The sequence below is a fragment of the Acanthaster planci genome, linkage group LG06 (assembly GCF_054643075.1).
Source record: "Acanthaster planci isolate LZ-2023a linkage group LG06, COTS_SCS, whole genome shotgun sequence".
Taxonomy (NCBI): domain Eukaryota; kingdom Metazoa; phylum Echinodermata; class Asteroidea; order Valvatida; family Acanthasteridae; genus Acanthaster; species Acanthaster planci.
In genome coordinates, this window is record NC_141782.1 from 21,495,583 (window position 1) to 21,517,973 (window position 22,391).

At 39.3% G+C, this 22,391-nt stretch overlaps 1 protein-coding gene across 7 annotated transcripts; it reads left to right on the plus strand.

The window, feature by feature from the left end:
- The first annotated feature begins 163 nt into the window (after positions 1–163).
- Positions 164–22,141, plus strand: LOC110980130 (amine oxidase [flavin-containing] B-like). Of its 7 annotated transcripts, none has more exons than XM_022236494.2 (18): positions 164–430; positions 9,802–9,919; positions 10,402–10,496; positions 10,689–10,826; positions 11,859–11,963; positions 12,666–12,861; positions 13,366–13,403; positions 13,625–13,688; positions 13,884–13,972; positions 14,087–14,170; positions 14,415–14,490; positions 15,198–15,288; positions 15,994–16,047; positions 16,548–16,605; positions 17,161–17,258; positions 17,466–17,577; positions 17,959–18,021; positions 19,365–22,141. In XM_022236494.2, the coding sequence occupies exons 2-18, from the start codon at positions 9,871–9,873 to the stop codon at positions 19,491–19,493; spliced, it is 1,539 nt and encodes a 512-aa protein (XP_022092186.2). In that variant the 5' UTR covers positions 164–430; positions 9,802–9,870; the 3' UTR covers positions 19,494–22,141. The 7 variants fall into 7 exon arrangements, with proteins under 7 accessions (XP_022092186.2, XP_022092190.2, XP_022092184.2 ...); XM_022236498.2 differs by having other exon boundaries at positions 164–426; XM_022236492.2 differs by lacking the exon at positions 164–430 and adding an exon at positions 5,095–5,271.
- The last annotated feature ends 250 nt before the right edge of the window (positions 22,142–22,391 follow it).

Consider the following 22,391-nt stretch of genomic DNA (forward strand, 5'->3'; position numbering starts at 1 on the left):
AACATTAGTTTCGCGCGGCCCGTTTTGGTGTAATTTTGCGTGTAAATTCACCGTTTACGCTCTCTTTGCTCAACTTCTCATCTTCAACCCCCCGTAACTCAGGCTAGCGCCACCATTTGACCTCCTCAATGGCAGGGTAGTTTCTTCAATTACCTAACTAACCACGTAAAAATTATTCGCCATCTTTCACCCCGTCTTTATGGGAACAAAGAAATATGGAAGGGCTGCGTAGCACCGTGATCAGAATATCGACAATGTCAAATCAGTGCTCTGAAATATGTGTGTGCTTCCAATGAAATAACACTTTAAAGATCGCGCATTCAGCCATCGGTTTCCACATGTACGTGTGCACAGCGTACATGTACATTTGTAGTGGCCACGTTGCATCGAGACACTAAAAATTCGCGGATGCATGGGAAAAGCTGTGTTAGTAAGTCCTCTTTTTATATGATTGAAATCACTGTGCTTTTTCAACTTCCATATGTTCCTAAGAGTAACTGCTTTTACAATGAAGTTAGCGTAAAAGGAACAAGGGTTTCGAAGTCTTGTACCTGATACTGCATGTGTTCCTTCCTCCATGATGTAACACATTGCACAAACTGTATGCGCTGGGCTTGGGCAATTCTGTGTACACATTGGCTCAAGGCCGAAAAGATAAACATATGTGCGCAGTATATAGAGGAGCGCTTGATGTATTGGAAGGAATTGATATCCTGCTAGCTCACAGGAATGTGATGAGTGTATTCATATATCCTTTCTGTTTACCAATGTAATACACTGTGACAAGATGAGCCTTGAACAGTTTCTTTACAGGTCACTTGGACAACTTAACCTCACTCTTTGAACTAGACAACTAAAACCGCATGCAGGTTTCTGAGGAGCTCTTCAAGTTTCAGCACCAGCCCGCAGAGTAAAACTTCAGACATTCTGTGGCAAGCTCTTGACTCTGCTCTAGATGAACCCTGGTTTATTGACTGTTATCGCTGTCTGGAACATGATTGTTCCATTTACATGGGGTCACAAAAGGTGGTCTCTCATGTCTCAGTTTCAGCTAAAAGATTCAAAGTCCAGCTGATAACTCAACACCTATAGACAGACATGTCAGAAGAAAACAGGAAACTGTAGATGTCTGATCTAACGCAGAACATCATGCAAATGGACATCAGCAACAAGGACATTCACAAACAGTTTGAATTAAAGCGAACATACATTCAGTTTTGCATAACCTGGTGTAAATTCACGGAAGCCAACTTTTCAAACGACTGCAACTATAAACCAAACTACTAAATGGAATGACTAAGCTGGCTATTGATTGTTGACTCTTCCCAGTCTCGGGTGTCAACAATCACAGCACAGCCATTGTTATTAGTGCATCGATTTGCACACTCAACAACAAAACAGTCCAGGTGACATAAAAGTCCCTGAAATGTAACAATCATATCTGGCATCCAGGAAAGACAAACTATCATTTTCCATATGATGCCGGGGCCAAATACAAGATAAGCATCTGTACGGAAGAGATGGAGCAGATTTTTGTGACAAACTTTATTTTTCTCTGTTTAAGACACAAATCAGGGGCATACTGGGTAAGAGAAATTATAATCACAGTGGTTTTATAAAAATTAACAAAACATATGCCTACCTTCATATTCGAAGAAATGTGTGCAATTTGCAACCATAGCCAAGTATTTAGGTGCAACCCATAGAGTTAAATATAATAATTTTGGAGGCTGTATGGTTAATTGTACACAGTGGAAAGAGACCGCTTTGGCCTAGTGATTAGGGTCCTGGACTTATAGTCAGAAGGTCAAGGGTTCGAATCCAGTTAGTAGTCACCGATTGTGTCCTTGGGCAAGCCATTTTACCCCTATACTTGCACCTCCTTACACCGTGTATAATAAACTGACAAAGGTGCTACAGCTGGGGGACAACCTGTGAAGTACTAGCCTCCCACCCAGGGACCCAACATTGCATTCTCCATCTTGACTATAGCATCTCATCCAGGGACCTAGCACTGTATTCTCATTTCTTTGCATTTCTTTGGGACAGACTTGTAAGTGCTTTACTTCGGCATAGGGAAGGAGTTCTATTCATGTACATGGACATTATTGACTGCCTTTGTATACTGTATAAACCTAGCCCAGGTTGGACGACGTGTACATTGCATTGCGAGTGTGCAATGTAGGCGTCGTCTGACCTGAGCTAGTATAAACCCTTATGAGACTGCATGGTCTGAAAAGTGTTTTCTGTGGGGTAAATGCTTCCATAATTCCTTTCTAAATTTGACTTTTTAAGAAATGTTACCATTTTTTTAATGGCTGCAGGCAAAATCAGTCATGATTAGACTATAAATTGCCAGGGAAATTACTGCTCTTGTATCACAAACCAAAGGTTGAATAAAAACCGCACATTATTGAACCCTGGGGATCGGTTAATGTGCACTTTGCACAAGCCACATCAACCCAAAAACAATCTGTGTGTAGTGTTTGCTCAGTGACAACCTCTACAAATGAACTCATTTCTGTGTGCTCTCACTGAACAAATTTGGTTTGGCTGGTGACCCTGTTGAAACAGTTCAACACTTTTGAGTTGCTCTAAAGAATGAGCCGGCCGCAAAGAATGTAGTACTGTATGTGCGTGCACAGATCATGCTGTTATTAGCCAGCAGCAATGCTTTCTGTGTTTCACAAAAGAGAGAAATAGCTTTTACCAGAAGCAAGTAGTACTTTGCCAAATATAGGAAATTCTGCAGATTCCTGTTCAATACATCAAGAAAAGAACGAGATAGAAACTTAGAGAGAGCAATATGCCGAATTAAACATCTTGGCCCATCAGATTTGCCTGCTAGACGTTCTACACATATCTTGATAAACCAAAACAAAGAGACATCAAATTTCACTGAGCTAGGTTTCCTGAAACTTGCTCCTTTTATAGACTATCAAAGTCCATGTCAATTTTTGGCACCTATAAAAAATTGACTATCAAGGGACTATTTTGCTGGAATCTTGAGGGCTGTATTAGATGTCTCGGTTGTTTACAAATTACAAAATGAAATCACAATCCATATACTTTAGGACACCTGACTATTGTTTCATTCAGTTAATTTCTTCAGGATGGATAAGAAGGCTATATGACGCCTTAAGGAAGTCATCCTTTCAAACTGTTAAAGGATTGAGATGTCATCCAGGACGTTGCCAGAAATTATACTAAATTTCATCCAGGTTCAGCACGAAGTTGAGGTGGCTCGTATGCAGTTGACACATTGGTCCAGTCGGAACCCTAGCCCCTGCGCCCGTAGGCCGCGTTGGGGGAGGGGCTTCTGAAGTTCTGAGTTGCTTGCTTCAGAGTTCTGCTCGTTGGTGTTTTTTGCTTTTATGCAATAAATACATCTTTTTAATATACCGTATTTTTCGGAAAACAAGCGGCGGCTTTCACATTTATTCTCACGCTGAAAATGTCCCGGTGAATTATACTCCGGGCGGCGGCGCGGGCTCCGGTTAGGCAGCGCTGAATTGAGGAACGGCGCAGTACATGTAAAAAGTAACTTATCTAATTCTTGCTGCCGAATATTATATTAAAGCCACCGCGCCGCCCGGCCGGCCACGCGCGTGCGCATGAAAGCGCGATAAGCGGCGGCACGGCGCTCGATCGGCCGGGCGCGGAGGCAACGGAGCGATTCATGTTTGCGTTGGTTGCCGTTTATATTTAATCCACTCACGTACTGGGAATGCAGGAAACCAGTGCAGAGAGACTGAACAGAAACCATATATAAGTTAGAAAGATAATAATGATTATCTAACTCTATAATAATGATAGAAACGTACCTCAGCCCACGAATCGGTGGCGCGTCTGTTCCGTGATTTTTGTCCTTTACGGTCGTGTTTTCCATGTTGTTTGTTATTTCACTGTTTATATCTGGTAAACTGTTAAAAAGAAAGAACTGCTGCATAGCCCACCTAACCCCGGCAAGGACACTAATCCCGCCTACCAAAATTGGTAATTTCGAGGACTTGAGAAAGTTCTTAATAACCGTCTCGTTCGCGCAGTGCTTCACGTTATGTGGAGATTACGTACCTAGGCGCTAGCGCGGACCCTAACATTGGGCTCTTCCAATTTTCGCTTCTAACGACTGTTTGTGGAGCAATATATTACCTTCAATCTCAGGAAAGGTGAAATGTAATCAAACTCCAAAATTCTGATTCATAAATGTCGATTTCATTTTTCCGCTGCAAAGTTCCGATGAAATTTTATTTTGGCCCGATATTTTCCGATTTTGGGGGGAAGTGCAAAAGGAACTCTTTTAAGTTTTAAATGTGTCCTATGTGAGTGGAGGTAATATTTTTTTACGAGAATGTATCAATATTATAGAGCGTCTGAATTTTTTTGCGGGATTTTCTGAGATTTTTAATAATAATGTTCATATTATTCGCTCGCCGTCACCCAGCGTCCGAGTCAGGGCACTGGGTGACTAGCACATTCCGAATACCAGGCCAATTTACGACACGCCGTAAATATTGAAAACTGGAATTATACAAGTCTTACATGTACACTATATATATGCATCCTTCGGTTCGCGACAAACATGCAACTTGTTCAAATGCACATTCGAGACTCCTTGCTCCATGCCGTGGTTGGTCCATTATTCTGTGCATCAACATGATGCACCTCCTCATTTCAGTGCGTTTTCCAAACCTGCAGTGGTACTCGGACATACAACCCTGAAGGTGCAACTGAGCTCCAGCTAAGCTCAAGTAACAGCGACCATAATTGCCTGCCACCGAAATGCTGATGAAGCCGTCACGAACAGCTCTATTGCCTTCACAGATCACAAAATTTGCTTTTAAAAAGGTTACTATAAACTGTCTGATTGTCATGCTAACCAAAAGAAATACGATCCCAAAACTATATACATCACATGGAGTTTTTGGCTAGTTACCTGATTAATCAAGCAAGGTTTTCTCGCGCTTGAGCAAATTTCGTGTTTAAGCAGACCCATGAAATTAGCCCCAGGGTCGTCAGTGGTCTAGCTTTGATCGATATTGCATAATGCAGAAAGACTGGAGACGTAGCGCGTACAACCTGCTCAGGTCAGCCTGGCCACGCCACATACGTACACGTACCACTCTCCCCCATCCATGTACATGTACTTCTGGCAGGGCCTACTTGTACATACAGTAGCTAGCTACAGGTGCCTCCGTGATTAGTCCGCAGTCGGCAGGGCTTTCCACATGCACATACCTCCACATCCACGAGCTTTCTGAGCTAGATTTGGTATGTATGTGAGCTGTTATGAGATGATGCATTGCTGAAGATAAATTAGCCACTTAAGATCATGGGAGAGGCCGAGTTTAAAAGCCTAATTACGTTGGTGACATACTCGTAAGGTTTTGCACGCATCAGCCTGCCAATTAGCTCATCTTTATGTATTATTATTATTATTATATATTTCTGTTAATGACACCAAGGATTCCTCAAAAGCCCTCTAGGCACTGTAGCTCGCAACTTAAGCCTGAAGAAACCTGTAGAAAGAGAGACAATAATGAGAAGCAGTTACAGTTTTAGAGCTTGGAGGAAAACCCCAGAGGAATATTCTGGGTAAAACCCACGGAATCAGGTAGGGACTGAAAACCCAATCTACATGTGGACCGGGATTCGAACCCAGGCCGCATAGGTGGAAGGCGAGGAATGAACCACTACGCCAACCTGACTCCCATATATAGATTTTTGTATTTTAAGTTGATTTATTTACAAGTTTTACTCTTTCCCGTATTAATGTTCTGTGTAACTTCATTGTAAGTAAAATGTTTTTTGCTGTGCTTTTTAAGTATAAAGGTATTTTAATTTTTAGTGACTCTATTTTGAGGGCCTCTATGGAAAGCAGTGCTTTGCACTGATGGCGCTTACCCTCATTAAAAAGAGTTAAATAAATACTAATAACAAGGAGGCCTTCAGGAGAGTGAAAACTAATTTGATTTCAGGGGGTTATTTAGTTCTGTAAAACTGCTAATTAAGGCAAATTAATAACTGTCTGGTCATGGTCTGATGGAGTTTGTTCCATGCTTAATGGTTCTGGGCGTGGATGAGTTTTCAAAATGCTGATGACGAAATAGGTGCATGTATTGATTCAAGTTGTTTGTTCTTGACCTTCCCTCCCTGACCCCTTGGCTTTTGGCCTCAAGATGTCACTGTAGTCTTATCCCAGTGAATTCTGTATATCCAGCCTTGTATATTTGTGTTTGTTTCTTGGTTCCTTTCGTCACTTATTGGTATTTGGTAGGATGTTTTGTTGTTTTGATTGCTGTGGTGTTGGTTTGTTTGATTTCTTTTTGAGTGTCTGAGTACTCAGTCATCTGTGACAGTAAATTGGATTTCTTGGTGTCGAAAGAACACATCATTAGTTAATAAATGGTGGTTGCCAATTTTCAAAATATTTAGCCATGTCCAAGAAATGAACAAATTAATCTTGGTTTCCTTTTTTTTGAAACACACTGTATACATGAACACGTACATTGCACATTTTGTACACGTATGTACTTTTTACATACATAAGTTGTCGTTTACTCTACAACTGACGAAATCTTTATTGAAGCTCTCCTCTATAAAATAGGATTAACAGACTGATTGGATGGTATATGGATCGACAGACGGACCCCTGTAATATTAGGAAAAAACACAATTACTTACATGTACAGTAGATAATACAGCACTTACTACACACAACCTGCATGGTGCAAATACTGTGCACACACACTGGCAGTAAAAAGTCATGGGTCATACACTGTGGTTGGACAGTATAGCCTTGAGTTCTTGTTATGAACCAAAACACAGTTGTTAAACTGTTTGGACCACTGAAGGAATACCACCATTACACAGTACTTTCTTGGGTAGTCTTCACACAACACATCATAAAATGACTTAGCGCTCAAGTAAAACCTCTTAATCTGTGTTGGTGAGCATATACTAACTTTACAATCTGGCTACAATATCATGTAAAAACACTTCCAAAGTCAGAGTGTGATACTGCTTGGAATATAAATATACAATATAATTCTGGAGCTAACCTGGATATGCTAACTTGGCTTCTCTCCTACTACTGGCTACATCTGCCTCAACACAATTCAACACAGATGCCACTTGAGCTATATAATAGAACAGAAATTTATCCTTACAAGGTGTACAACCATCCTTAATTACAAACTAGGACATTGTTGAATTGAGTGTGCCAAACAAGGGGGTAATCAGAACAAATGGAGAGAAGAGTACACTGTAAAATAACTTCACGTTAATGCCATGATTGTGATTGATCATAAAAACAAGCTAACAATACAAGTCCATCAACATCAGAAGTAATGCAGTCTATAATACTAAGTAATCAAAATAAATTTAAAAATGATGTTACACACAGGTAGATTACTAAGGACAGCAACTCACCCCATATGGCTACTGTGTAGACTTGAGTGTCGGGCTGTTGACCAGTGGTCTGCTGGGTGGTGCAGACTGAACTTCTGACCCTAACATAGGCCCTTAAATGGCTGTTATAGTCTCTTGATGGACATTTCCTTCAAGAATATGATTGGTCCCTTGCAAGTTTGACCAAACCTTCCTTAAAGTTTGATTTGCATATAAGCTTCCCATTGGTCAAATCTTTGAATGCTCATTGTGTAACTCTGCTAATCAGCAGGATCAGCAGATTTTCTCCCTGGTTCTAACAACCTGCAACCCCCAATTTGATGAATCTCCCGAACAATGAAAACTAACATTCGGTTTCTAAAAATACTTGGCCAGGACTGTGGGAAAGTTCCCCTAAAACAATGGACTGGATTAGCAAGTGGGGTAAACATCATGACCCCCATCATTGCATACCACAGATAGTTCCATTTAGGTTGCATAAGGTTGGAAAATATCCCGGGAAAGAGGGGAGCAGAATAAGAAATGCGAGACATCCCACACAAAATATACATTTTTCCATTTCCTGACAGGACGTAAGATGATTTTGATTTTGTTTTAAAAATGAGTGCCATTTCAAATGCTTTAAAGTGATGTACGTTTTATCTCTGTTGGTGCTTTACTTCAGGAGATACAGTATGACTGTCTAAACAAAGGCTAATTAGTCAAAAGTTCGTTAACCGGTATTTCAAAAACTAATTAACTGATTGAGATGAAATTTGAGTTCTTTGGGTTTCTCAAGGAATCCAATCAGCACACCAAATTTGGTTTCAATCTGTGGTGGTCAGGTGCAAATTAAGTATGTTGAACTGACACAGAATGACCCCACTGTGTTTCCCTGTGTTTTGCCTGTCAAGCTGTTTAAATTGATGCACTATGATTTATTAATGTATGCATGTTGGGTGCAATTAGTCAATCAGCACAATTGCGTGATCGCAATTTCACTAGTAGATCCAGTGTGAAATCTTTGGGTTTACTTTCCTTTTTCAAAGCAATCTTCCACAACCAGGAACTAGAAAAAAAGCAGTTGGTTGCATCATGGAGGACGTGTTCCTTCCTCCATGGTTACATGATAGCAAAATTATCAGGAAATCTTGTGAAGATCAACAGGTTGTACAAAGATCCAGCGATTGGCCAGATCAACCAATCGTACCCAATATGCATATTCTGTATTATGACCAGCGTCACAGCCATGATTAGCAGATATAGGTACAGATTGAGTGTATGTCCACTCCTCTAGTCTTACGGAGCAAAAGTAGCCTAACAGCATTTCGTTTTAATTTTCTCTCTGTGTCCTCCAACAATAATCATCATTTTTGCAAATTTGGGAACTCAAAAATACCGGGTTCCTTACTACATCTATTGCTATCATAAACAAAAAAGTCTGCTCACTTACTCAAAAAATATCTTGGGTAAATTGCACCAATTGAAAGCCCCTCTGGGCTGTAACCTTTTGCAGCTCTCGTATTCAACTTCCAAATTTTAACATACTGCAGCTAGTGCTTGCATTATGACAGTGATGTTGCAGTGTTTCCTTTCCGACCTCCATGATTCAATCCAGTTTGCCCCACAAGGTGCATATGCAGGCTCCATGTATACATGAAAGTCAAGGAGATATTGTCCATAAAAATATCCAGTGTGAGCACACAGATTGCATTCATGTGCATACATGTTCATGTGCATACATGTTCATGTGCATACATGTTCATGTGCATACATGTTCATGTGCATATATGTTCATGTGCATACATGTTCATGTGCATACATGTTCATGTGCATACATGTTCATGTGCATACATGTATGCTTTATGGGATAATAACACCCTTACTCTGTCAGTCAAAAAATGTATGATACACGTTCAAGTGGTTTTTAGATTATGACAATCAACCTTAATTTTTGTGAATAAATTTACTGATTGCTTTGTTATGATGTTGGACATTAGAATCCCTTATCAGCAGATTAGTGCAGAGATAAACGTAAACAAAAGTTATGTTTGCATTTGTATAAACAAGACATCAGACACTGTTCTAGACTGGCACTGACAGTCACAGCATCAACCTGTTCATAGGCGTTGGGTAACGCTTGTTGTATAAGTAAATCTAGTAATGCTGTCAGAAATTCTAATTGGTTGTCATTAGTGCTCTAGGTTTCTTAGAGGCCGTTTTATTCAGAAACCAGTGCAGTTAATGGTCGTATTGTACTTGTGTAATTAAGGTGTGGAAGTAACATAACTTCAGCAAGGATATGAGACAGCTTATTGCACCTGCTGTGTATGGTGGAAAAAACAGTCCATTGGTGAGGTGTGAACACTTTTCTCAGTTTTGATCTTTCTGTCTATCATTTGTTTGTTGTAGTCTCCAGAGAGTTCCTCCTTCATGTCATCGGTGTGCTACAAGTGAATCAAGCGCAGGACTTGTTGAGCAATGTCAAAGGAGAAAAGAGACGTTATCATTGTTGGAGGAGGCATAAGTGGTAAGTGGATTGCTAAAAAGAAGGTATTCTTGAAAGGTTATATTTGAATTCAAACTCCAGATTTTGAACAAGTGGCTTAGATAGATGTTAGTGAGGTAATTAAAATACAGGGTTTTTTGGCAGTACATTTGCTGTGCACTATACGGTGCAATAAGATTTGGATTGCCGAATGTGAATGCCTCTATTTCACTTTGAGACCTACACGAAACACTTAACCCATTAGCTACTGGTTAATTAGGGTAGAATTAGGGATTAAGGCAGAATTTGAGATTTTTTTAAAAGAGGTCTTATGCTTTTGCTAAAGAGAGGGATGTTTTCAATAACATGGAGAAACAAAGTGTGTGGTGCACATGCAATTCTAATTGGGCTTTTTCAGACCTCTTTGGGAACTATCGTGTCTCTGATTATAGAAAATTGAAAGTCTTTGATACAGCTGCATGGACAACAAGAATAAAGTTTGTCTTCTTCTTATCTGTTGAAAGGCCTGTCAGCTGCTAAACTCCTCCAAGACCAAGGTCAGAATGTGCTGGTACTGGAGGCTAGAGATAGGGTCGGAGGTCGCACTTATACTGTGAGGGTAAGGAAGGCGGTGCATCTGAGAGTTATCAGTTTACACGTTAAGAGTACTGTTTTTGGAATGATTTCCCTGAGATGTTATTAATTAGGTCTAATCATGCTGTATCCGATAGTATTCTACATAGTTTGCACTGAACCTCAAGGGTATTTCAAAATCCACAAAACTTGAGTTGATTTGGTGAATTGTTTCTAGGATCCTGCCTTCCAATATTTGGATATGGGCGGAGCTTATATCGGACCAACTCAAAACAGGATCATCCGAGTTGCCAAGGAGCTGGGAATCCAGAATCTGATTGTTAATGAGAAAGAGAGGACCATCTTCTTCAGGAATGTAAGCTGTTACAGATTAGGCCTACATGGACCTATGTATAAACAGAAAAGTACTGCTCAGGGCAATTCATGTGCAAAACGAAAATAGCAGTGAACTAGTTGCAGGTACTATAAATCTCATTACACCGTGGCTGTTAACCAGTTTCAGCTCAGCGAAAGTTGTGTGTGCTTAGCCAAATTTTATACTTTGAACTCCTGGCATTTGACCCCATGCCAGGTGTAATTGATGTTTAGTTTTTAAGTAGGCTTTCCGAGGTAGACAAAATCAAAACAAGTTTTGTTTTCAGCCTGGGTATGATTTCCCCACAGAAATGGAAAGGTGTTTAGGGGGGATGTGATATTAGATAGATAGTTAGATATGTTGTTGTCTTTTCCTTCAAGCATAAAAAGAAAATGAAAGTTGGTTTCCTGGTGCTATAAAATTATATGTACATAAAATACAATACAACCTTGTCCAATAGACCTTGTCCTATTCATTTCAATCATCTTTTAAATGTCGAGGTGAAGGCATGCCTTGTACTTTGCAGAAAGCTTTTCCTGAACCTGTCTGTTTTTACCCAAAGCCAACATGCTCTCTCAGACTCATGGTCCTAGAAAAAAGCATTTAATGGATTAGAGGGGTTGCTTGATATCTTTTGAAAATGGACCAACTGTCTGTTACCTCCGAAACTTGAACACTTGTGACATCACACACAATTATTTTGCTAGCCATTTTCCTTATAATATCAGATTTTGTCCTATTCTTGGCAGTGAGAGAATTGAACCAAATAATTGAGCAAAACATAACCACTTACTGAATTACAGAAACATAAAACAGATAGAGAATGTCTACATGTCCACTTCAAAGGACTTCAGCTTCCAAAGAAAATACAATGACTGCTCGTGTTTTAGTTTTACTGCTCACATTCTGTCCGGCCTAGATCCTTAACCTGTGGCTCTGCCACAGAAGCACAAATTCAGTAATGCTTATAATGTGCATCTCTCATTTTAACAAAACAGTTAATGTTCATGTGAAGTATGTGCTAATGTTCAGGGCAAGCCAAATGCATTCAGGGGAGCCATTCCGACACTGCCTGGTTTCTTCACAACGCTGGATATCAACAATGCTTTGAGACTTTTGGACTCTCTGGGTGAGGAGGTGAGTTATGCATGCAGTATTCCCAGGATTACATCTTCCCATGAGATCTTCTCTTCCACCTGCCTGTGGAAACATCCCTGTGCATAGAAATACTCCCATGTGCTTCCACTTTAACTTTCAAATGGGTTGAACTCTATTCTTCACATAAGGCAAGTTTTGCAGCCATATGGCTGCTGTGCCCATTAGATGAATTGGAGCCCTGTTAACTACAACAGCTCTGTGGAAAGTTTTTGTGATTACTTTCGGCTTGTGGGCCCTGAGCGGGACCGAGAGAGGGCGCAATTTACCTAGCAGCAGAGGCTGCTTTGGTAGGTGCAATTTTCTGGTTCATAATCAACTGAAATGCATGCGTTGTGGTCACATTCACGGTGCTTCTGCTAAAGATGAATTGAATTAAGCTAAGCCTAACATCCAAATGGACACAATTTTGCAGTTTTTAACAAAAAGGTCTACTGGGAGTAACACAACTTAAGTCCTAGTCTTTATAGTAAGTTAGAGGATTTTGTGTTTTCTTCTAGACACATATTACACACTGGAAACTTAATTAGAATAGGATTTTGATTTCTCAGTTTTTTATTCAAACAACCACCTGTCTTAGCATCTTTTCACCCAGAATATGAATACCACACGGATGTGAATTGATTCAAGTAGCTCAAAGTCAATCTTTATTCTTACATTGCATTGCTTTTTTGTGTGTTACAGGTCCCTGCTGCTGCGCCGTGGGATGCACCACGGGCCGTTGAGTGGGACAGCATGACAGTTCAGTCGTGGGCCGATGCCACCTGTTGGTGCCAGTTCACCAAGGAAGCGATCAATATCATCTGCAGATTGGGTTTTGCCACTGAGCCCTGTAATGTCTCCTTTCTCTTCTTCCTTTGGTACCTCAAAGTTGGCGGGGGTGAGCTTTTTTGGCGTTTTTTAGTTTTTTTTTTTTTTTCCTGTTTTTTTCTTCTCAGTACGGAATTACACAACAGGGTTGAAGTTGAACTTTTGTCTGGGGCTTGCCGCAGGTAGAAACACTGTAAAAGTTGGCATGTACTGATGGAATCCAGGTGATTTCAAATCACATTATGAACTAAAGTCAGGACTTGATTTTAACTCTGTTGCTAGCCCAGTCATGGCCATGGACACCAGAATATGTGGTCATGTATGCCGAAGTATTCTTGGTCACTGTGGTCTTGAAATTACATTGGCAACATTGTAATTTTGCTGATGTTCAACATCATTTTTACCAGGGTTACCTCAGTCATTTAGGACAGATCTAGTGGATTGAGCGATGCATATGTGGACATTTCTATTGAATGAGTATAGAATGAATCAGTACATGAAATAGAATTCAATTCACTGTTCTCTTGTTAGGGCAGGGCACTCAAAGTCATTTTGTCTTGCTCTTTGCATTTAGGAGTGCTGAGGTTCATGAGTACAACAAATGGTGGTCAGGTCAGTAAGATACCCATGTGCCCAATTTACATCCTTCTTTCGTATGAGGCGGCAGCAGCAGCGAGGATGTTTTGAAAGGGTCTCTAACCACCTCGTGGTAACAGGATTGGATTCATTGAGGTCCAGGTCTTGACACGTTGGTATCAGGTTGTTAACTTGAACTGAAAGAGTTGATGTAGGCCTATTTCTTACTCTGAAGTCTTGATTTTGTTACTCTTCAGGAGAGGAGGTTTATTGGTGGCTCCATGCAGGTCAGTGAGGGATTGGCAAAGAAGCTTGGAAAAGGTGAGTCAAGAAATCTCAGGAATTGCTCTTTCCAGTTGGGAAGCCTACAGACACAGTACATGTTTCCATAGGAATGCAGTACATAGAGTTAAAGGAACAGGAACCTTGTGGATTTTGAGGCTAAACAGACTTATAAATTGCCTGATGTCGTAAGACATAAGTGGTGTTGTGTCATTAATTTTGTCTTATTTGCAGAAAATGTCCTGTTGGAGCATGCAGTGTCAAGCATTGTGCAGTCTGATGATGGAGTGAAAGTGACAACAAGAAATGGTGATGTGTTTGAGGTGAATCACCAATTGATTTTCTCCCAAATCATTCTCCTGTACTCTTGACAATCATTATTTAGCCCAATGTGTTTTTCTATGATGTAAGTGGAATGATGTTTTGTTTCTGTGCAGGCATCTCACATGATAAGTGCAGTACCCATTGCACTGCTTAGCAAGATAACGTTCCAACCTCCTCTTCCTTCATTGAAAAACCAGGTTAGTCCAAAGTTGGGCCCTTTTTCCATTGTGCCTTTTTAATATTCATGAGCTGTGGATACACTTGTTTCGCGGTCAGTGTTTCATTTTTTTAAATGAAACTAAAAATGGCCATTTCCCCGAATCTTATATTCCTCCAGTTGCTCAAAAACTTGAGTTCTTCTTTTTAGTCCAAGAGTATGTGTAATGACAGAATCTATAATTTAAACATAACATCTGCTTCTTTTGTGCTTCGTTGTTCCAGCTCATTCAGCACATGCCAATGGGCTCTGTTATCAAGACATTCATGTTTTACAAGAAAACATTCTGGAGAGATCGAGGTGACCACATTTTACACATTTTTCTTTTGTTAATGAGTTGCATTGGGTACTTCAAAATCACAAGTTGCTAGTAGAAGTTGAGACATGTTTTCATTGAATACTTGTCAGTGGCTTAGGTCTGCCATTTGTTTTGAGACCATCTAGATTTCATTTGACTGTATGATTTCAGCAAATTTAATTAAACTTATAGTGTATTATGCCCTACGCTTTGTACAGTACTGACAGTTGATTTCACCAAAAAGTTGCTGAGCTACGCAACATTTTAATCGTATTAGTCTTACAGACAAGGAAAATTTTGGCTTTTATTTTTATGTCATTCTTTTAAGTGTTAAATAGTCATAAAACAGTCATTGAATTAGCTTTAATTGCCGTTCTGAAAATATTTTCACGTTTTCTTCTGAGAAAGTTCTCTCACAGCCCGAAAACAAACCAAAGTTATTCATTTCTTGAATAAACCATCTTAAATTCAGCAATGACGAGCCTAAACTCAGCATGATTTGTAAGCAAAATCAATCATTTCTGATTTGTTTGTCTCAACTTATGCCATTTAAAAACTTATTGCGTAAGTCACACCGTACAGGGGAAACATTTGGGAAATTCATTGAAAAACTTTTGAGGGAAATAAAGTTTGACCATTTCTATGTTTCACAGTAATGTTACTTGTAGCAGAGTTAGGTCATATTTATATATGGCTGTCACACTTGCAGATTACAACGGAATTATTCTGGGATTGGAGGGTCCTATAGTTGGCTGCTTTGAGGACATCAAGCCCGATGGCTCACACCCAGCAATCATGGGGTATGCACTGGTTTTCTCCTGTCCAATTTAAAAAAAAAACTTCTTTGGCTGTTGGTAGTCACATCACTGACAGTGTTATAAACCTTCCTGTTGCTATGTTACATTCTCAGTGTTTGCAAGCCAGCTTGGCAGCTGTCATAGTAAAAGAAATTATGGTCCAAACAGATTTGAATAAATTGCATATGATGGTTTTGCAGTTGTTAGTGTTGGAGCAAAAGACACTGCTCAAGCCACTCATTAAAATCTCACCTATTGAAATACAACAGATGTAAAATGAGCCATTCTTTAGAAACATTTATAAAACTATGGTTAAACTTTATGCATAGATAGCCACCCTTACCAAATGGTACCAAAACCAAGAAGATGTCAACTAAAGTTGACTCTGTTCAGTTATTCTTATTTTGCCTGTGAGCCAGCAATATTTTAGAGCTCTTACATGTAGACAAGTTCCAGCTGGTCACTTTTCCCTTTCTTTGGAACTCTATGGATTGATTGGGAGCCATCCTGCTCTTGGCGTCTGGAAAACGTCACCTTTCCAACACCTGGTTGAAATTTCATTTTTTGTACATAAGTAGCAGCAGAAAGCAGCCTAAAGCTCACCAAGATTTTTCTGTCATGATTCTGGTCAGAAATGTTGGTTATACTAGAAGTTAACGGAAGATTATTGGGGGATAATCTGTGCCCTCATTTTGAATTTTGTTGAAGGTTCATCAACGGAGAGAATGCCAGGAAACTCTGCTTGTTGACCAAAGAAGAAAGGTTTGTAAGAGAGAGCATGTAACAATTAAGAAATAATACTTTTCATGTTGAAAATGGACCTCTGAAAGTATCCACATGTAGTCCATTCTGACATGGTCACTGGAAATTCTTCAAAGTATTTGGTCTCTATGCTTGCCATTGCCCACGATTTTGGCAAACTCGTAAAGAAGGAATAAGGGCTTTTACCATTTGCAGATCCGAAGGGTCATTAGCTTGGGGAGCTGGTGTTTGATTTGTCCAGGGGGAGGGGAAGAGTCTCAGTGCCCTCCCACCCCCCACTGGCTCTGCCAATGTCTATACTGGCCACTGCTCCTACTCTCCCATCCCTTGAAAAAATACTGGCTTACCCTGAAACTGAAACTAATTTGGAGCCAGTTAGGGGCCAGAATATTTAACACTGAGAGGGTTGGCGCGAAAAAGATGTCATTTGCAATATTGTAGTCGGCCAGTCTGTTAATACATATCGACGATCATCATGCCACAAAAACACTTGTTTGCAGGAAAAAAGCCATATGTGAGTACTATGCCAAAGCGTTTGGAACAGAAGAAGCTCTGCATGTGAGTACAGTGACTTCTGGTATTACATCCTCATTCGGACATGTTTATCATTCACTTCAGTTTCAAATTCATTTCAATTTTTGTAATAGAATCAATACAGTGTATTTATATGTATATAGTATATGTTTATATATTATTGTATTTTACAATCATGATATTATCATGATTTTAAAATTAATAATTTCTGTGGTTAAGGTAATTTATTTTGCTCTTTGGAAGATTCAACCAGAAATGAGGTCCTAGGAGTTGCGTTAAGTGAGAACCTGGTGCTACAACATTCATCCATGAAGTGACTCTGGTTTTCCATTTAAAAACATGCATACACTCACAAAACAAGTGTCCTGTCCAATAGAAGGTTTTTGCAACACACTACTGCAATGCATTGGAGTCTAAATACTGAATTCTTCTGGAGGGATCAGTATTTTAACTAATTGTTTTGAATGTTTTAAATATCCTGGGATCACTGAATGGTTCACAAGAAACAGAAAAAGAGAAGCTATTAAAACAAGGTGGTATTTTATATATATTTTTTGGATGTATCACTCCAAAATTTAGCCCATCAACTATGTGGAGCAAAACTGGATGGAGGAAGAATTCTCGGGAGGTTGTTACATGGCTGCAGCTGCCCCGGGTGTCTTTACACAGTTCGGCAAGTAAGTCCTCTCTCTGAGCAGCCTGTGTTATTTGTAACCAAGCCTAGCAATATGAATTGTGCCTCTTCAAACTCGGATACTTTGAATTCACAGGGTTGGTGGATGGTTTATCTAATACAAAGATACAGATGTTTACTGATCCGGCTCCTAGAAAGACTTCTCAGCTCAAGAGACAATTATTTATATTGGACGTCCTTTGTTGTTCAGGGTGCTTCGTGAACCCATGGGGCGTGTCTACTTTGCCGGTACAGAGACTGCCAACTATTGGTCAGGATACATGGAAGGTGCGATACAAGCTGGTGAAAGAGCTGCGAGAGAGGTAACACTTCCGAGTCAAATATTGATGTGCTTTTCAAATCAGCCAATTGAAAGATTGCAATCTGCTTACCTGGTGATTCAGTGGTTTTTATGTTGACAATTGGCGGGAGGTTCACGGTTCGATTCCAGTCAAAGGAATTCTGTGAATGTTTTTTGCTCAGGTTGGTTAAGGAAAATTGAAAAGTTTAACATTTCTTCACTTCACAAATAGTTTTTAATGCAATGAGGTGTGAAAAGGGTTTATTTTACACCAATATCTCTCTTTATGCAGCACAACGTAATTTGACCCCAAGTTGTGCTTGGTCTTTAGCTTCACAAGGACACAAGTAAAGCTCTTTTCCCCTTAAACTTAAATTGATGTGTTTTTTTTCTTGGACTATAGATTTTGCACCAGAAAGGACTGATCAAAGAAGATGAAATATGGCAAGATGAGCCAGAATCACTGGTAAACATCTTGTCTTGTCGGTTTGTTCATTGTTCAAATACACATAATGTAGTGGAAAACCTGAAAGTCGATAGTGGATACTGTCTGGTTTCCGGTGACTCAGTGTGATGTGACTTCACATCAAAGAAATAGTGAAGTTCCATAACATTTTGCTTGAATTTTGATTTAATGGGACTAACCTGCTTTTTTGGAAAACGTTCACATTCAAAAGTATATGCATGGAGCTTCTAACTTTAATACTGTGCTAAGCAGTGAAAATTGCTGCTCAGCACATACATTTATTATAAGAATAAACATGTGTTTGGCTGGTCTCAAACATTTGTTAAGACTTTATCAGGAGAATGGATGTTGATAATGTGGGAGCCAAAGGCAAGGGAAGTGAGCAGTGTCCATTCGCTGAGCTGGCCAAGACTGACCAAGCGCATATTCCCATTCATAAATACATTTTTAGTCACAAAGGCCAACCAAGTTTTTAAAATTACAATTTTCAACAATTTGTTTGAGAATGTTACTTTGTTTTGTTCAAATGCTCGTCTAGCCATATTATGGTCATTTCTTTCAAAAGTAGTTTTAAACAACCCCCTAGAGATCATTATGCACGTGTGACGCATACTGCATAAAGTGGCACAGCGAGCCAATGCCTTATCGGCTATTTGAGACTGGCCACTTGACGAGCTCTCGACCAACAGGAATGGCTAAATTGTCTCGGATACAGTGTTCTAGCCACAGTGGGCGGTGCCAGGTGGCACCACCCGATACTGCAAATTTCTGCATGGCTCAAGGGTTCAAATTGGCTGTGCTGCCCAGCACGGATTTTCCTCAAAGGAACGGAAATATAAATACTGAAAATGTACCAATTCGATCGTATTTCAAGCATCAGAAAGCATTGAGAACATCAAGCTAACATTGTTACAAGACCCGGATGTGAAATTATGGGATATAATGTAGCCTCCCTCGAGGCAGCATGCATGTGTTTGTAGTCTTGGCTTAAGACCAGCTGATTAGCGATATCAATAGAGGGTGCAAATCCAGTCCGGCTATAAGCCAGGAGAGCTCCGCTCACTGCGCTCACTACGCTTTGCAATCCACAAATTTTACGCGGCACTAAAATGGTCCTAGCCAGAACACTGCTCAGGTATATATGAATAATCAGTATTTTCTACTTAATTATGGGGTCAATGAAGTGGGCCCAAATTTATCCCTAAAAATAAACAACAGTTTAGGCATGGACCAGTGTCATAAGAGTGCCTTTCACTTGCTGTCCGTGCTTCAAAATGCACTCATGCCTTAGTATCTGAGAAGCCAGTGACCTCAGTACTTTCCTTGAATGTTTCACCATTTAGGACATTCCAGCCAAGCCATTTGACGTCAGCGTCTTGGAAGGACTTCTGCCCTCTGTTACAGGATTTCTCAAGTTTGTTACCACGGTAACATCCCTCACTATTGTTGGAGGCATTCTTTACCTTCTCTAAGGCCAGGAACTGGTCATTTTGCCTCCAAAAAGGATTCAGGTCTTTTGAAAAAAAGATACCAGCAATAATGGTGTAAGTAATTTCAGTTTTGTGCTAGGAAATCAGGCTGACTATTTCATATCACAGTAGTATGTGGTTTTGGTTATTTTGTATTTGTTTTTTTGGGGGGGTTATGAAATTTGACTTTACGATTTCATAGAATATCTCTTTGTGATTTTTATCTACATCCAACAATAAAGTATTCAGTCAAGATGTAGTTTAGACTAAATGTGATTAAATCTTAGAAACAATGAACATGGAGTAAGTTAATCTTCCATTTCGAGAAAATGGCCTCTGGATCTTATCCTAGCTATTTTGGGATATGACTTTTCTTAAATCAAACATTTTCATGCAGGGGGTGCGAGATTTAATCCAACTGCAGAAAGAGCTCAATGGCAGCATTTTGCTATTCATAAACTTCAAACTGTGTGGAGGGCTTCCACAGACAGGTTTCATATGAATTGCTTTCCCTCTAGATAACTCCCCTGATTTGAAGTTTTGTTTAAAAAATTAAACAAAAAATAATCTTCTTTAAGAATTGTGAAAGGGTTGTAACTCCCAATTTATGCTCCAAGACATTTATTGAAAATTATTCTAAAACTCGAAAATGAAAAGTTGTTTGTGTTAAAGGGTAGCTGCAAAGCAATTTTGTTTAACATAATCCCTCAAAATGCACCTTTACATATTTCAGTTAACCTCATTCTCAATTCTCATTTCACTATTTCAAGGGGTATTTGTTCCCCTTTTGGTTTTTATACTAATGAGTATTATCATATTCATATTCAAAACTGTGATGTCATCCGAGGATAGGAATCTTAATGTTGTATTTGTGGACAGAAAACTGCTGAACTTTCTAGATTTTGCTGGCCTTAATTTGGTGATTCATTTTTATGTAGCAGTAAACAAACTTGCAACCCCTTCTTAGGAATGTTTTCATTGAGTTGATTTTTGGTTCACAATTTGAACAGAAAGGACTATGCACTGAAACACGCCTTGCCTGGATGACATCACAGCAACAGCGCCCTCAGTTGTCAAGGAAAGCAGTGGCAATTTTTGATGGTTTAAAAATTGCACTTTTCAATGCGTTTAACCAAAAAGGGATGTCAAACAAATTTCTTACGTTGAAGAAGAGCATAATGTTGTAGAAAAATATGGTCTAAGAAAATTTCATGAGAACTACACTTTAAATTTAAGAATATGCAGGGAAAGTCTCAGGAAAATATGCAGCCTTTTTGAGGGAGGAAATCTTCATCACAGAATTATGTGTTATACTTCGTTTTCCTTAAGGAATCACTCTATTCAGGGCAAATCAACAATGCACATCAACAATATAAAAAGAATGTGTTAGTTTTAAAAACTTAGCACTGCTTTTTTGCTTTAGCTAGAATAGACTTGTGTCCGTGCATTGAATTCTTGTATACATGTATCAAGAATGGTTTCCCTTGTCAAGAAGTAGCCATTTGTGTAATGTTATCCATTACATTTACTGTAGTTAATGCGTTTTGCATAATTGATTATGCAACACTATATCTGTGTGGATTACAGCAGTGTTGAAATAAATGTGTGTACTGTTTAAACTAAAAAAATGTTTTTGTATTCACAAAGCTAGAACAGTATAATGATATCATTTTTCTTAAGTGTTTCTTGGCATGTGTGCAGTTGTTATGTGTATTTTAAATTTCCAGCAAGAATGAAAAGTGAACATTTATGATGTGTATGAGATTGTATCTTGGTTGGTATAGTTTCATAATTTTGGAGTAGTTTTATCAATTGATAGAAATGGATACCTTTGTGTTTGCTTTGAGAATATTTTCCATCTTTTCAACTTCTTACAATTAAATTTTGGACTCTCAGGTCACCAATGAAATAATTTTAGGTTTGATCATCTTGTTCAGTTTGATGCATAACCAGCAGAAGCAGTGTGTTGACAGTATAAGGGGGTAATATGACACAGAATGTTTTGCACCTAGCACCCGCCCTCCTTTTCAAACTGCATTTGCTCCACCCCCACTCCATCCATGCTTTCTACCAGTGTGTGCTCCACCATCAAGAAAATTCCATCTCTGCTGTTGCATATTTTCTTATAGTGCTTTAAAGGCGAATATAATTTTGATGAGTTTGATTAATACCGCTATATCATTTTTTGTGAATTCTTTCATTTATTTTGGTAGTTATAATTAATGTGTATGTGATAGTTTCAGTTAATGTGTTTGTAACTTTGAGGATTTTATCTATAGAAAATCAACCACTGGTGGCGGAAGGGGGGGCAGTGACCCCCCACTTTTTCAACTGGGGGGGGGCCTGCCTCTCCCCAGTTTTTGCAGGTCCTATAATTGGGTGGGGCTCAGTGGATTGAACTATTAATGGCTGATGCCTGATGGTGTAACAACTGCCCCCCACTTTGAAACTTGTTTTGCTGTCGCTGAAATCAACATATGTAAAAGCAAGCACATTTTATCTGCATTAAAAGTTCTGATTTGCTGAGCCTTTTAGGTCTTTATTCTGTTAAAGGACTAGGTCCCTACTGCTCTTTTGGTTTTAGTTTGTTGACAAAAATGTAGTATTTTATTGCTAGGAATAAATGAAAACAGTAACAAAAGCAAAAAGTATACTTATCTGTATTGAAGGTGCTGAAATGGTTTGCTTTTAAAGTATGTTTGGAACAGGTGATGCATCCTAAGAAGTTGCTCATCGTAGGAAAAATAAGCATAGATGTGTTTGATCATGACTGTTATCTGGAGAACTGCAATCTTAAATTTGTTTTTTCCTTCCAGTGAAAGTGGAATGCGTTTACTGAATTCGGTAAATACGGCAAAAAATTAATTTCAAACATTTTCAAAGGGTTTCATGTCTCAGAAG